Genomic DNA, 12,962 nt, shown 5'->3' on the forward strand with positions numbered 1-12,962 from the left:
ATCATCCTGTGGAAAACAGGAGAGTGAGGAGTGATATCAAGTACTATGGGGCCATCCCCTCCACACCATGATATGAGATTATAAATCCAAATTGACACCAGTGGGCACAACTTTGGGATATTTCTGCTGTTAGTCCAAGGAGAAGTTTAGGTCAAAAACAAAGCATTGGAGATCTTGTTATCTAGGGTCTGTGACAGAGTTGGGTACATCCAAAAAGGGGCACTGAGTAATAATCTACATTGTGGTCCAGACTAGGGTAGGGAAGAACATCTGGGCATTAGTGGGCACAAAGGATGGTCTTGGCATATTCTGGGCTGCAGATTGGTCACCAAGGCTACCAGATACAGAGGGATGGAGGCTGAGTGGGAAGCAGCATGTGTGGAGTTGGTGGAAGACCCCTTATTATCTCATGAGATAATAAGGCATCTCCATATCTGTTGGGGGCCGACTTTTAGCAGAAAGTGGCTATCAGCTTTTCAGCCATCTTGAGCCATATACCCTGACATGAGACTTGGATTACAATAGCCTACAACAGCTGAGCACACTCTGATAACATCTTGCTTTGGATACCCAGGACTTTCCTTGGGTGTGTGAGATTAAAGGTGTGTGAGATTAAAGGTGTATGACTTAAGAGTGTGACTTAGAGATCAGATCTAGAGACAAGACCTAAGGGCATGACTTAAAGGCGTGACCTAAAGGCATGGCTTAGAAGTGAGACATATAAAAGGCTAGAGGCAGAGAGAGAACAGATTACTTGACATTAGGTGGAAGACACTTGGCTCTAGACAGAACAATTTGGAGTAACAGAGATTCAGACACTAGGAGTAGGAGTAGACATTAGACACTCGGAAGAGAAAAGATTGAGTACAACTAGGAACTAGGAACTAGGAACTCAAGATTTGGGACTTGGACTAGGAAGAGAGACTGAAGAATAAACGGGATTGAAACACACTCTGTCTGGTCTCCATTCTTCGAGTCAGTCCTCACTCTCTTGCTGAACCCTGACCCACGGACCTGAGCGGTAGCTTGGGCTGGGATACAGTGGCCGCCAAGCATGGAGTGGAGAGGGCCGCAACATTTTTGGCCGCCCAAAGTGGGGCAGCTCGGGCCTCAACACATATCCAAGAGGAGGCAGTGATAATCCAGTAGATAAAAGCTCATAGTGAATAGAAATGGGGCAATCTCAGGCGTACCAGTGCCATGCTGGGCACTGGCAAAGGCTGCCCAGAGTCATAGGCCAATAGCCAAGAGGCCAGGGAGTCCCAGCTTGAGTCCTACAGGGGATAGTGGATCGTGTGTGTTGGGGGTGGGGAGTTTCTTGAGAACCTCTCTACAGGGAGGATGGAGCACAGAAGACAGGCAATAAGCAGCAAGACCAAGTGACCCTCCTCTGGAGCCCTGTTAGATGTTATCCTGTGAGGTGAACATTGATGTTCTTGTTTTTCAAGGGAGCTGAAATTCAGAAAACTAAAAGGAAAAAATGGCCAGCTCACACAGGCTGACACCCCACTCCCAAATCAACCTAAAGCATGCCCAAAGGTCTCTTTCAACTCCTGAGCTGCCTTCTATACTGAAATGACGTCTTTGGCACCCGCCCATTTCCCTTATGTCAGTCAGTATGCTTGCCTGAACATTGACACATGCCCAGTAGCTGAAACAGAAATGGAGGGAGAACACTTCAACAAAAAGGGGTCACTTCAAAAAAGAAAGTACACAGGTCCCTTACCGCTCACAGGAACATCAATGGCAAGCCCTTGGAAAGGTCACTGAAGAATGGACCAGAGGGACTTTAGCCCAGCTCTGCCTCACTTAAGTCACTCAGGTCACTTAGGTCACTCAGAAGAGAAGCTTCCCAAAGGGAATGGGTCTGACTGATGAAAACCAGGTTGGGTTTGTAATCAAATAAGAATCGTCGATCTTACTGCTGGGAGCATTTGTTCATACGACTTTTTGGCGCCCTAAAGGTACCCAGCTGGGGTTGTTGACTGTCTTTCTTTCCAAATTTCATTTAAAAGAAACATTTTCTTTTTATTAGTCTATCTGCATTTCATCTCAATGAAACAAGACTGAAAGCAGCCCCTACGTTCCCTCTACAGGAATACAGGCTCTGAACATTGTGGTTCCTCCAGGTTGACAGGACAAGCTCCCTGGCAATTCTCTCATGTCTAGAGAACATGAGTGATGGCATCTCCATATCCTATCACAAGATGGGGTAGAAAATGTAAAAGGAAAGAGTTTTCATTGACTTAAAGACATACTGAGACTATGAAGTCAAGTTACAGAGTGGAGAATGTGCTGATTTAATGGTGAGGACTCCAAGGCTTGGGCAGTGGTTTCAAGAATTTGAGGACTTTGCAGTGGTGGTCATGGAGACATAACTTTGCTTTGAGGATGCCAATATAAGCTGGCCCTGTGACAATCTAGCATCCTCTCCCTAGGCAGGAGGAAGCTACTCTCCATGCAGAAGGAAGGCACTCTCCACAAGTACCCCAGTGATCTGACAATATAAGGGTAGTCATCATTTACACTATTTTGGAACATGCCTGTCAATGGTAATTAGTGATGACCCAAATTTTTATGTGGTTTTGCTTTGGATACTGAGTGTTACTCAAAAGCCAAGAACTGAAGGGTGATCCCCACCATGGTACTTTTGGGATCTGGTAGAACACTTAGAGAGTATGGCCCTTTGGAGGAATCTACAGATCACTGGGATATGGGATAAATATTCACTGTTGCCATCTGCCCTCCCAAGTAGCCAGACTGGGACCACCAAGTGTTGGAGTTGAATCTTCTATCTGAGCTAAATACATTGTTTTCTCTTATAAGCAACATAATATCTTTTCTTTTATTTAATAGGTGTTTTTAGGCATATCCATCTGGACATGTTAAAAAATAAATCAGTGTCTCAAAAGAGATGAAGCAATGCTTATACTCGTACACAAACCTCCTAATTCATGATTTCTTTGTGGATATGTGGGTCCTTTTCCTTCTTCCACTCAAACAGGAGGAATTTAATAGTAGCCCAGAAGCAGGCTGGCATCTAACTCACTTTGAGAGCTTGGCTGGCCTGGCTTTAAGCTAGAAATCCTCCTGTCTCAGCCTCCCAAGATCTGAGGTGATAGGACAACACCACCATGCCCTGCCCACAGTCTTTGGTGGCCTACCTAGTTGGTTATCAAGTAGATAGAAAGCAGATAGAGCACGAGTTGTTATCTCTGCCTCACTTCAGAGACTACAGGATTCTATGTGCTTGGTGTGGATTCTCACTGCCAAGTTCCCAGTCCTTCATTGTGCCAAATTAGGTAATGGTCTGTCCAGTGAGGGAAGAGGAGGAGAGAGTTCAGGATAGATGTCGTCCACTTGGGCTCTTCTCTTTGTTTTAAATGGAGATGGCTCTTCTGGAAAGCTCAGGGAGTCAAAACTGTCATTACAGCTGTTGAGATACAGTGTCAGAGAAAACCTGGTCCACTGGTCTGGTTCCTATGTACCTGCATCTCTCAAAGGGGCAGATGCAGCAGCAGGCTGCTGCTTCCTGATGTTACAGAAAAAAAAAAATTGAAAATTCAAGCTGCCCTCTGACCGTCCCCCATACGGGCCATTTTATTTCATTTTACTTTTAAAAATAACTTCCTTATTATCAATATCATGGTATTCATTAGTAATCCCAACACTTGGGAGGCTGAGGCAGGAAGACCATGAGTTCAAAGCAATCTTGCTCTACTGAATCCTAGTCTTGAAAAAAACAAAGTAATGGATTTATTTCATCATAACAGAGTTCAATTAGTAAAATTTCTCCCCAAGTTAGAAGACCCTTTCCTTATGCAAAAATAAATGGTTCGACATGTATTAAGTGATAGAACTTAATGATAATGAGAAGGATCATGAATATGTAAATTAAAACTGAAACACACAGAAGAACCCTTTTAAGACCAACCTCACTAAAAGATGCTCAGATGTTGGGAGCCCTTTTAGAAAGTAGCTATCCACATGCTAGCCACGCCTCCAAAGCTTACAAGGGGCGTGGCAAAAGTGTATAAATACCCTAGATTTCCCTTAAAATAAAGAGACTTGATCAGAGACTTGATCAGAACCTCTGTCTTGTCTCCATTCCTTGCGTCCTTTCCTTATCCTCACTCTCTCTCTCTCTCTCTCTAGACCCTGACCCAAAGACCGGAATGGCAGTTTGAAGCCAGACAGAGCCAAGCAGGCCGCAACATAGTAACTAACCAGGCTTTTTAAGTCTTTTGTCTCAAGCCAGGTAGAGCAGAGCCAGTTGCAACACTCAGAAGTAACACAAATATGTTTTTCCTTTAATAAGGAACCATCTTCACTGGGGAGGACGTCATGCCAGGTTGTAGGGGATATCAAAACTCCAATTTTGGCAGCAAAAATACTTAGTATTCACATTTATTTATTATTTGTTTACTGGGTATGATTTCAATTTTAACTTGAGGATGAAAATATTTGTTCTGAAGTTAAAGACCTAACAGAAGACCATGTAAAACCTCCCTGCTATGTAACACACATGAACTGAATTATGCAGCCCACTTATCATCGTTACTAAGCACTCAGGCATTCAGAAGCAAGAGGCAGGAGTGGAGCCATTTACATCACATAAAATACATAAGATAGATATAAAAATCATGAGGTGTCATTGCCCCACCAAGAATGAGAGGCTGCCTTGGGGCAAAGCCACTCTGTCTGCCGAGCAGGCCTCTCCCCTCTGCCAATTCTCAGATTCGTGTCTTGTCTCAGGCAGGGAGCGGACAGTGAAGAGGCTGAAGTTATAGCTTCTGGCCAGAGATTTGATGGGGTTCTACTGGCTAGAGAATGGGAAACTAAAAGCATGAAGCGTAATGTAGCATATCCAAGCTTTCTTAGCTTCCCCACCCGCCTGCCTTCCTTGGGTCCTGAGGCAACCTCAGGAGCCCTTAGACAGTACAGAGACAGACAGACCTCAAAACCAGGACCCAGGGGTCTGAGCGAACCACAGAGCAGCTGACTGCAGCAGTCCATGCATCTGGTTCTGCCTGACTCCTGGTTTGCTGAGAAAATTAACCGAGTTCCTAAGTCACTTTTATTTCCTTTTATAATTTCCTCTCCTGCTCAGTTCCCTTGGTCTATTCTTAGACCTTAGAGGGATTGCCTCTGCTGCTGGGAGGGTCTGTACTTTGCAACCTGATAGACTTCTGGGATTTCAACTCAAGTGACCTGTTAGAAGAAACACCAAAGCTAGACGTGAATTAATCAGACCAACCACGGGATACTGCGGAACACCCTAGAATGTCCTTCACATCACAAACAGCTTAGTATTTATACTTATTTATTATTTACTACATAATAAATAATCCCTAGGATGCCTAGTGGTTTGTAGTAATGCTGAGGGGAGGTGGTGGGGACCTTTATCATGCGGTGGCACATCTGCCATGAACTACACTGTAGGTCAGTGTGGAGCCCACAGCTACATTCTCCTCACAGTGCCCAGCATTCACTCTCTTCCTACCTACTACCTCAGAAAACTAGTGCTCTGTTATCAGAATATCCACATACACTATATGCAGACTAGGCCTCAGAAGTGTAGCTCTGTCCTGAATTTTCCCCCGCCAGGGCTTCCTGGCCTGTGGCGTTTGCTGACTCACATGACAGACATGTGAGCACAGACAGACTGACAGACAAGTGGGCACTTAAGCAGCTGAGCTCACTATGTCTCAGCACAATCAGTAGAGAAGATGCCCCAAGGCACACACATCCAGAGGACGAGAGCTGAGAGTAGCCCTGTGTCCAGCATGGGGCCCAGAACCAGGTCCAACAAAGTCCTGGCTACTTGGCTATCCCAGACCACACACAGAGGCGAGAACAGAAACAAAACAGAGATGCTTGGGAGGCTGAGTTTTCCAGGGAGTTGTTTGTAGCACTGCGGGGGGGGGGGGGGGGGGGGGGGGGAAGGATAGCCAACGCATCTTTTAAAAGAGAAGAAATACTAAAAATGTCTTGATATCTAATTACTCAAAATGCATTCCAAATTTTGGCCTGTGGGGTAGGCTATGGTATTAAGATGAAAATCATGTTTCCCCTCAGTCACCATTATCATGTAGCAGCAGCAGCACCACCACCACCACCATCATCATCATGACCACCACAACCACCAGCATTCCCACCACCACCATCATGACCACCACCATTATCACCACCACCAGAATTACCACCACCACCATCACCACCACCACCACAATCATTATGACCATCACCACTACAACCATCATGACCACCACCATCATCATGACCACCACCATCATCATGACCACCACCATTACCATTATAATCATAGTCACCCTCCTCCTGTTGGAAAAGACTTTCCTGCTTCCTCGTCATCCTACTTGGATGACAGGAGGAGGGTGATTGGGATTATAACCGTGATGGTGGTGGACATGATGATGGTAATGGTGATGATGATGATGATGGTGGTGGTCGTAACCATACCTAGTATCATCACAGTCATCACACCACATTACCACCACCACCACCAATCCTGACTGTTACCATCGGCATTACCACCATTACCATCATCACATTATTATCACAATCACCGGTATCATAACCACCATCAGCATAATCATTATATCATCATCACCAACATTACCATTACTACCACCACCATTAACACCACAATCACCATCACCATTATCAATACCAGCATCCTGAGCACCTCACCACCATAAATCCTTCCCCTGATTTCAGCTTTTATGTGTTCCCCCCGCCCCCCGGCTTTCTGGAGTAGCTCTGTTGCTTGCACAATTTGGTTTTGAACTTGGAAGCCCAAGATCACTTTAGTCATGTCCACATCGGTTTCAGCAAGAACTGAGATATTTCACCTTGATAATGGAAACAGCTCAGGTGTGACGTCTGTGCAAACGATGTGTGCGATGCTCAGTGGGCTTCTGACAGCATCCAAGTTGGATGAAGAGGAAGCAGGAAAACCTTTTCAAATAGGAGGAGGGTGTTGGGGGCATTTTAGGGGAGGCCTCCAACCCTAAATGTAGCTATTGTGGGCAGAGAGGGGAGCCAGCTGCTGGTTTAGATTTTCAGTATTAATGCCCTGCAATCAGAACCATGTGTAGTTCCTGCCTCACACATGATCTGTCAGCCTCTCGAACATTCTGTCCTTTCTCATGCCTTCTTCAGAACCTGGTCTAAACCCTTTCTCCTCTCTGTGCCCCTCCGGCTTTCTCATTCTCTTCCTCTGTGTGTGTCATCAATGCTCAGACTGAGACTCTTTCTGCTCTGAGTTTGGAGGACCCGAGATGAAGTGGAGATACTGGATGAGGTTGACCAGGGGTCAAGAGTTTTCATGAGATGTCATGGAGCCAATCAGGGTGATGAGAGCTCTGGAGGTTGGAATTGGAGAAGGCAAATGCCACCTTCGGGGTTCTGGTTACGTGACTCAGGGAACAACACTAGCTTTAATAAAACAAGGCACTGTTTTCTGCTTCTGTCATGTTTGGTTGTCTGCAGCAGGAGAAGCATAGGGCAGGTGGCATTAATCCATCCTGGAGCTCTGTCACACAGTGAGGGCATAGAAACTTCTATGTGTGTCACACAGGGAAGATTGAGGTATTCACAACTATTAACTCTTACATCCCACCTGTCACAGGGAAGGTACCAGCATCTTGTCCTGTAGGAGAAACCCCAAGGTTCAGAAAAGTTGAGGAACATGTCCCACACCACACAGCCTCCCTCGACAAGCAAAATTAGACCCACATCTGCTGGGCTAACACCCACAACTTTGGCTTCCACAAGTAGACACCTTCTACAGTAAGCAGTCGTGAGGATCTGGAGAGGTAACTCAGTGTAAGAGCATTGGTTGCTCTTGCAGAGGAGCCAGGTTCAATCTCAGTACCCATATAGTAGCTCACAACTGTTAATAGCTACAATTCTAGGAGATATCATGTTCTCTTCTGACCTCCATGGGCACTAAGCATGAACGAGGGACATAGACACACACGCAGGCAAGACTCTCACACATGTAGAATAATCTAAAATAATATTTTAAAAACAATAATCAATTATGAAATGCCAAAAAGAAGACCAATACCGTTTAATCGCATATTTTAATCTAATAAAAAAAATGATTAAATTCAGAGTTCAGAAATATAAAAGATTATCCAAAACAGTTAGGATCATACTTTTTTGTAGATAGCGTTGATGTGAGCTGGTCACTTCTTGCCTCTACACAGTTCAAATGAGCAAAGGCCTTATGCAGCGTGTGTTCACAATGCATACACAGACATCTATTGAGAGGTTGGGGACCATGAACAGTTTTCCAAATAACCCCAATCTGAAAGAATTGCCTCAGCTCACCCCCATCCGCCACTGTTCCTTGAGAACAGAGAGTACAGACTGACCTAGGTCAGAGAGTGACAGCCAACCATACACCCAGTCCAGTCCAGTCTCTCACAGTGTGGTCATCCAGTTCCTAACCTTCCTCTAATAAAGGTCTTGGATGAATCCCCTCAAACCCTCCAGGCCTCCACAGAATGGAAGTGACATTCATTCAGCTGCTGTTGTTCAGCACTCTTGGAATGATGCAGTCTAGCTGTGTCTTCCTCGGCATGTGGTTCATGATCTCTACAGAAGACATTTTTCATCTCCAGTGGACCCTAGCAGGATGACCTGGTCACTTAGAACTGAGGCAGGTGGACTGGATCTTTCCTGAGCCAATGAGATGGAGCCAATCAGCCAGAGTTACATTTGCTCTCTGAAAAAGGACTCTCTGGCTGTTTGCCCACTCAGCTCCCTGGAGATTTAACAGTAGGGTTGGCTCAAGCAGAGTTAAAACTCAAGCAGAAGCTAAAACTGGAGTCTGACAGAGTGTGACAGCAACAGCCTCAAACAGGGGCTATTGGAAGTTAAGGTTATGCCTGGGCTAGTGCCTGTGTGACTGATGGTGTAGGTGACATCTCTAGAGAGCAAAACTTCATGGAACAGGCAACCACTGCAAACTTCTAAGGATATGGTAGGCTCTGGCTTGCATCAAGAGCACTGAGAGCAAGCCAATGGAGACTACAGGCAGAGGAAAGGGCAAGGGAATAAACCAGGCCCTCTCTCCACAGAGGGACGAGGAAGCGAGGTTGAAATGCATTTAAAACCCACCCCATCAGCACAGATCTTGAAGGTCAAACAAGGACACATACATTGTATGTGATTAATTTCCCGAAGCCAGCCTTCCATTTTTCACAGATCACAACAGTCCGTTTAAATATCTGGTTTCTACAAAGTGAATTTACATTTAAAGTACAAAGTGCAAATACTATATGTGTTTCGTTTTTTAATTGCTCTTTGGTGAGGGAGATTCCCACATGTCGAGGAACTGTCTTGGGTAGTCAGTCGTTCATCCTTGTTTCCTGGGCTGGAAAAAAACAAAACAAAGGTACACTTATGAAGATGTCTGTGTCTTCCCTATGCAGACAAAGGTTTGCTCCTGGGAGTAAACCTACTTGCTATGAGGGAAACCAGACAGGAAAGAACAGGGCACCTTACAGTTAAGGATGAGTGGGCCTGGTGTTTAGGAAGTCTTTTCTTCCCTTGAAATCACCAGGAAAATATATCATTTGAGAAAGATTGCATTGACTTCAAATATCTTAAGTGAGCTACTACATGATACAGGGTAATCCTAAACTTGCAGACACCAGACTTCAACTTGGGTTACCTGTGCGCCCCTCAGCCCTACCTGAACAGTCTTATACTATTTAAATTTTTTCTTTGATCCTTCTTTCTACTATTACGTAAGAAGAAATGCAGCTTGCATTTGTGTTTACAGTCTCTTTCTGTCCTTCACCACATGAACTTTCAAGGGACTTTAGAGAATGAAAAGAAAAAAAAAAAAAAAAGCAGCAAACTTTTGATCCAGTGCAGCAATCTGTATAAATGGAGGTTGATCTGATACCTAAATTACTAAACTTTGAATCTTAGGCTGTCTTTCCTTCCTTCTGATAACACGACAAGGGGGTGAATAGCCTCTATACTAAGCTGATGAAAGCTCTGTCTTAATTGTAAGGTCTTCTGACGTATTTTAGTCATTACTGAAGATGATCAGGCCTACTGGGGGAGAGGGTTGTCCTTAGTAGCCATGTCCAGATGCCCAAGCACACAGCTGTAATCCTTGCTGAGCCATATATGAAGCTACCTAAAGAGAATGTTCTGATTTCTGACCTGCTGACATCAACCCAAGGCATACAGTAATACCAGTAGGGATTTGCTCTGTGCATTGAAGTGCTGTAAGAAAGATAGAGAAACCACACTGGTCTGGTTGTTTTCTGGAAGAATACTGAAGTAGAAGGCTTGGTTTGGGGTGGAGGTGCGGTATTTAAAATTGCACGGCACACGTGTGCCAAAGAGTTGCCATTAGCTAGAGCAAACAGCCCCTGGGAAGCCTTTGGAGGCAGCTGGGTAATTGCTCTCAGACCTGCCCCCTTTGCAAGTGTAAGTGATTTGCAGTGTGACTGGAAAAGTTAAAACCATAAACATTTACTAAACAAAGGAAAATGAATCATATGTCCTTCCTAATGAAATGGCTTTCAGTTCCCTCCAAGGTGAGTACAGGAGGCCCCTACTTAAAACCCACAACAAACAGGGACCCTCCACCTGGCATCCAGCAGGTGCAGCCAAAGTAAACAGATAACATAGCAGAGTCAGAGAGGGCTCAGCTTGCCTGGCTTTGGGCAAAGAACCCTGGAAAGTGTCTCCACTTAGGCTGTGGCTAGGACTTGGGGACCACAACTGTACCCTTTAATTGCACATCTAGAAATGTGGCCTCAGAAACACAAATGTTTGTTAACACAGCAAGGAACTGAAAATCTCTGTGTGAGATGAACTCCTGCCTCTGTTGATCTTCAGGTGAGTGGGCTCTTTGAGGGGCAGAGTGTCTCCTGTCCCAGCCATCTCCTTAATATTTAAGAAACGAACAACAAACACCAGCTTCCCTAACCATCTCTACCACACAGCTTGGAAACCCACCTCTAAATTAACAAATTAATTGGAATTTCAAAATTTTTTAAAGGGCGGACTCTTTAAATACAGGATCTAGCTGGTCGATGATCACAGGCAGAATTTGGAAAAAAAAAAAAAAAACTTCTTTGCTCCAAATGCTCTCACGTGTAGCTGCCCTAACTGAGCTGTCTGGTTTTTCTGAAGGTACCTAAATCCTACATGTAGGCCCTGGATTTCTCTTGTAAAGTTTAAGTAGATTGGAATATAATAAAGTCTGCAGCACAGACATACTCACCTGTCTATTAGAAGAAGGACTTTCAGCGTTTCCTCTGGGGGCTGGAAGGGGAAAAGACATTGCTAGTCAAACACTCCTCAATGACAGGCTTACGGCAGCAATCAGCAGACTTGGTCAAGTGACAGTGTACTCATAGAGACCCGAGGCTAGATTTGGAAGAGTGGGGTTTTAAATCACTATGGTAACATCGTCTAACAACAGATATGCCCTACTGTAACAACAGGAGAGTGCCTTGTTTTATCCCAAATCCTAACCACAAAGAAAAGCACGGAGTGAGCCTGAGCTACACCCACACACATTCTGCTCTCGGAAGTATTTTGGTTCAGTATTAAAATTAGAAAACATTAGCTTTGGCTCATTTCACTCGTGGGCTGTTTGTCCTTAGCTTGGAGATTGGGAGGCTCCCCTTTCTACTCTCAGTGAAGTACCCAGTCCAGTGCTACATGGACACTCTACTTCAGGTGCCCCCCCTGCCTCACTCTGGTCACTTCTCAGAGAGTTCAGCCTCTCCCACTTGGCTGAAGTCCCTCTTTGGCCAGAGTCTTGGGGGTGGGGGGGAGTCTTCTCCAATATCCCCTCCTACTTTGTAATGGCCTCTGTGTGACCTCATTCATTCCCTCCTGGCCATGGACAGTTGCTGTCTGTCCCCAGTGGACCCATCTCATCTCCCTCCTTTCTCCCTATTCACTGTCAGTTCCATGGTAGTCTTAGATACCCATTTCCTGCCGGCTCACAAGTACACACAGGCCAGTATCCCAGATGCTTCTGTCTCCTAAGCCCAGACTGTACCTCCAACCATAGCAACTCATCAGAATTCTAATAGGTGCCTCAAAGGCAGCAAGGAAAGCTGGACTCTACTTCTCTAACTGTAACCCTGCCCATTCCTTCCCAGGACCAGGCATCCCCATTCCAGAGCTGCTTTGTAGTCTCCTGATGTCTCATCACATTCCCTCTTTGCAGGCCAACACCTGCTCTGTCTCCACACCCTATTCTGAGTTCATGATTCCCAGCAGCCCTCTGTCCTGTGCAGACAGCCACCTCACTCAAAGGAACATGTTGAGCTCAGATCCCCTTTCGAAGCCATTCCAACTGTGATCTATACCACATGGTTTCCTGGAAGGCAAAACATCTCCCTCCCTGCATCTCTCCTGCCCCCAGTGTATGCCACAGTGACCACTCAGCATTATATAACTAAGTTAGGGTCCAGGCTAGATTTCTGTCTTGAAGAAGTGACTCTTGCTAATTTATGGAAAGATGGCTTTTTTATTTTGAAGATAGCTATCTAAAGTCCCTGCAGCCAGTTACTCTAATGTTGTCCTGACCACCACCACAGAGCTTGGAGGCACAAGGGGAGAAACGCACTCATGCTCCACACATGTGCTCCAACATGTTGATGAAGCCGGTCACCAAATCATAGAATCAAATGGCAGAACCTCGGACTCTATCTATCCTGGAATTCTTTCTACTTCTGCTACATCTGGTGACTTAGGCCAGCCCCCACAGAGAGACATGTCCAACTGCTGAGCCAGCTAAACACACTGGGACAACTGATCCCCTAGAGGTGATGATTTCACTGCCCCTGACCTGGCCTGAATGTTCCAGTGGAGTCTATGAACTGTGCTGGCCAGCTAGCACCAATGGTTCTGAAGTTAGGAGGGAAGTCATGTTTGAACAGTTAGCC

The 12,962-nt window shown here is 45.3% G+C and overlaps 1 protein-coding gene across 2 annotated transcripts in view; it reads right to left on the minus strand.

Moving 5' to 3' along the window:
- Window positions 1–8,089: 8,089 nt before the first annotated feature.
- Window positions 8,090–12,962, minus strand: part of Smoc2 (SPARC related modular calcium binding 2) — a 129,959-nt gene continuing 125,086 nt past the window's right edge. For both annotated transcript variants that reach the window (XM_076926572.1, XM_076926573.1), the window contains exons 12-13: window positions 11,282–11,322; window positions 8,090–9,406 (exon numbers count right to left, since the gene is read on the minus strand). In XM_076926572.1, the coding sequence (XP_076782687.1) occupies window positions 9,389–9,406; window positions 11,282–11,322 (59 nt within the window). In that variant the 3' untranslated portion in view covers window positions 8,090–9,388. The remainder of the gene's footprint in view (window positions 9,407–11,281; window positions 11,323–12,962) is intronic.

The sequence above is a fragment of the Arvicanthis niloticus genome, chromosome 28, assembly GCF_011762505.2.
Source record: "Arvicanthis niloticus isolate mArvNil1 chromosome 28, mArvNil1.pat.X, whole genome shotgun sequence".
Lineage (NCBI taxonomy): Eukaryota > Metazoa > Chordata > Mammalia > Rodentia > Muridae > Arvicanthis > Arvicanthis niloticus.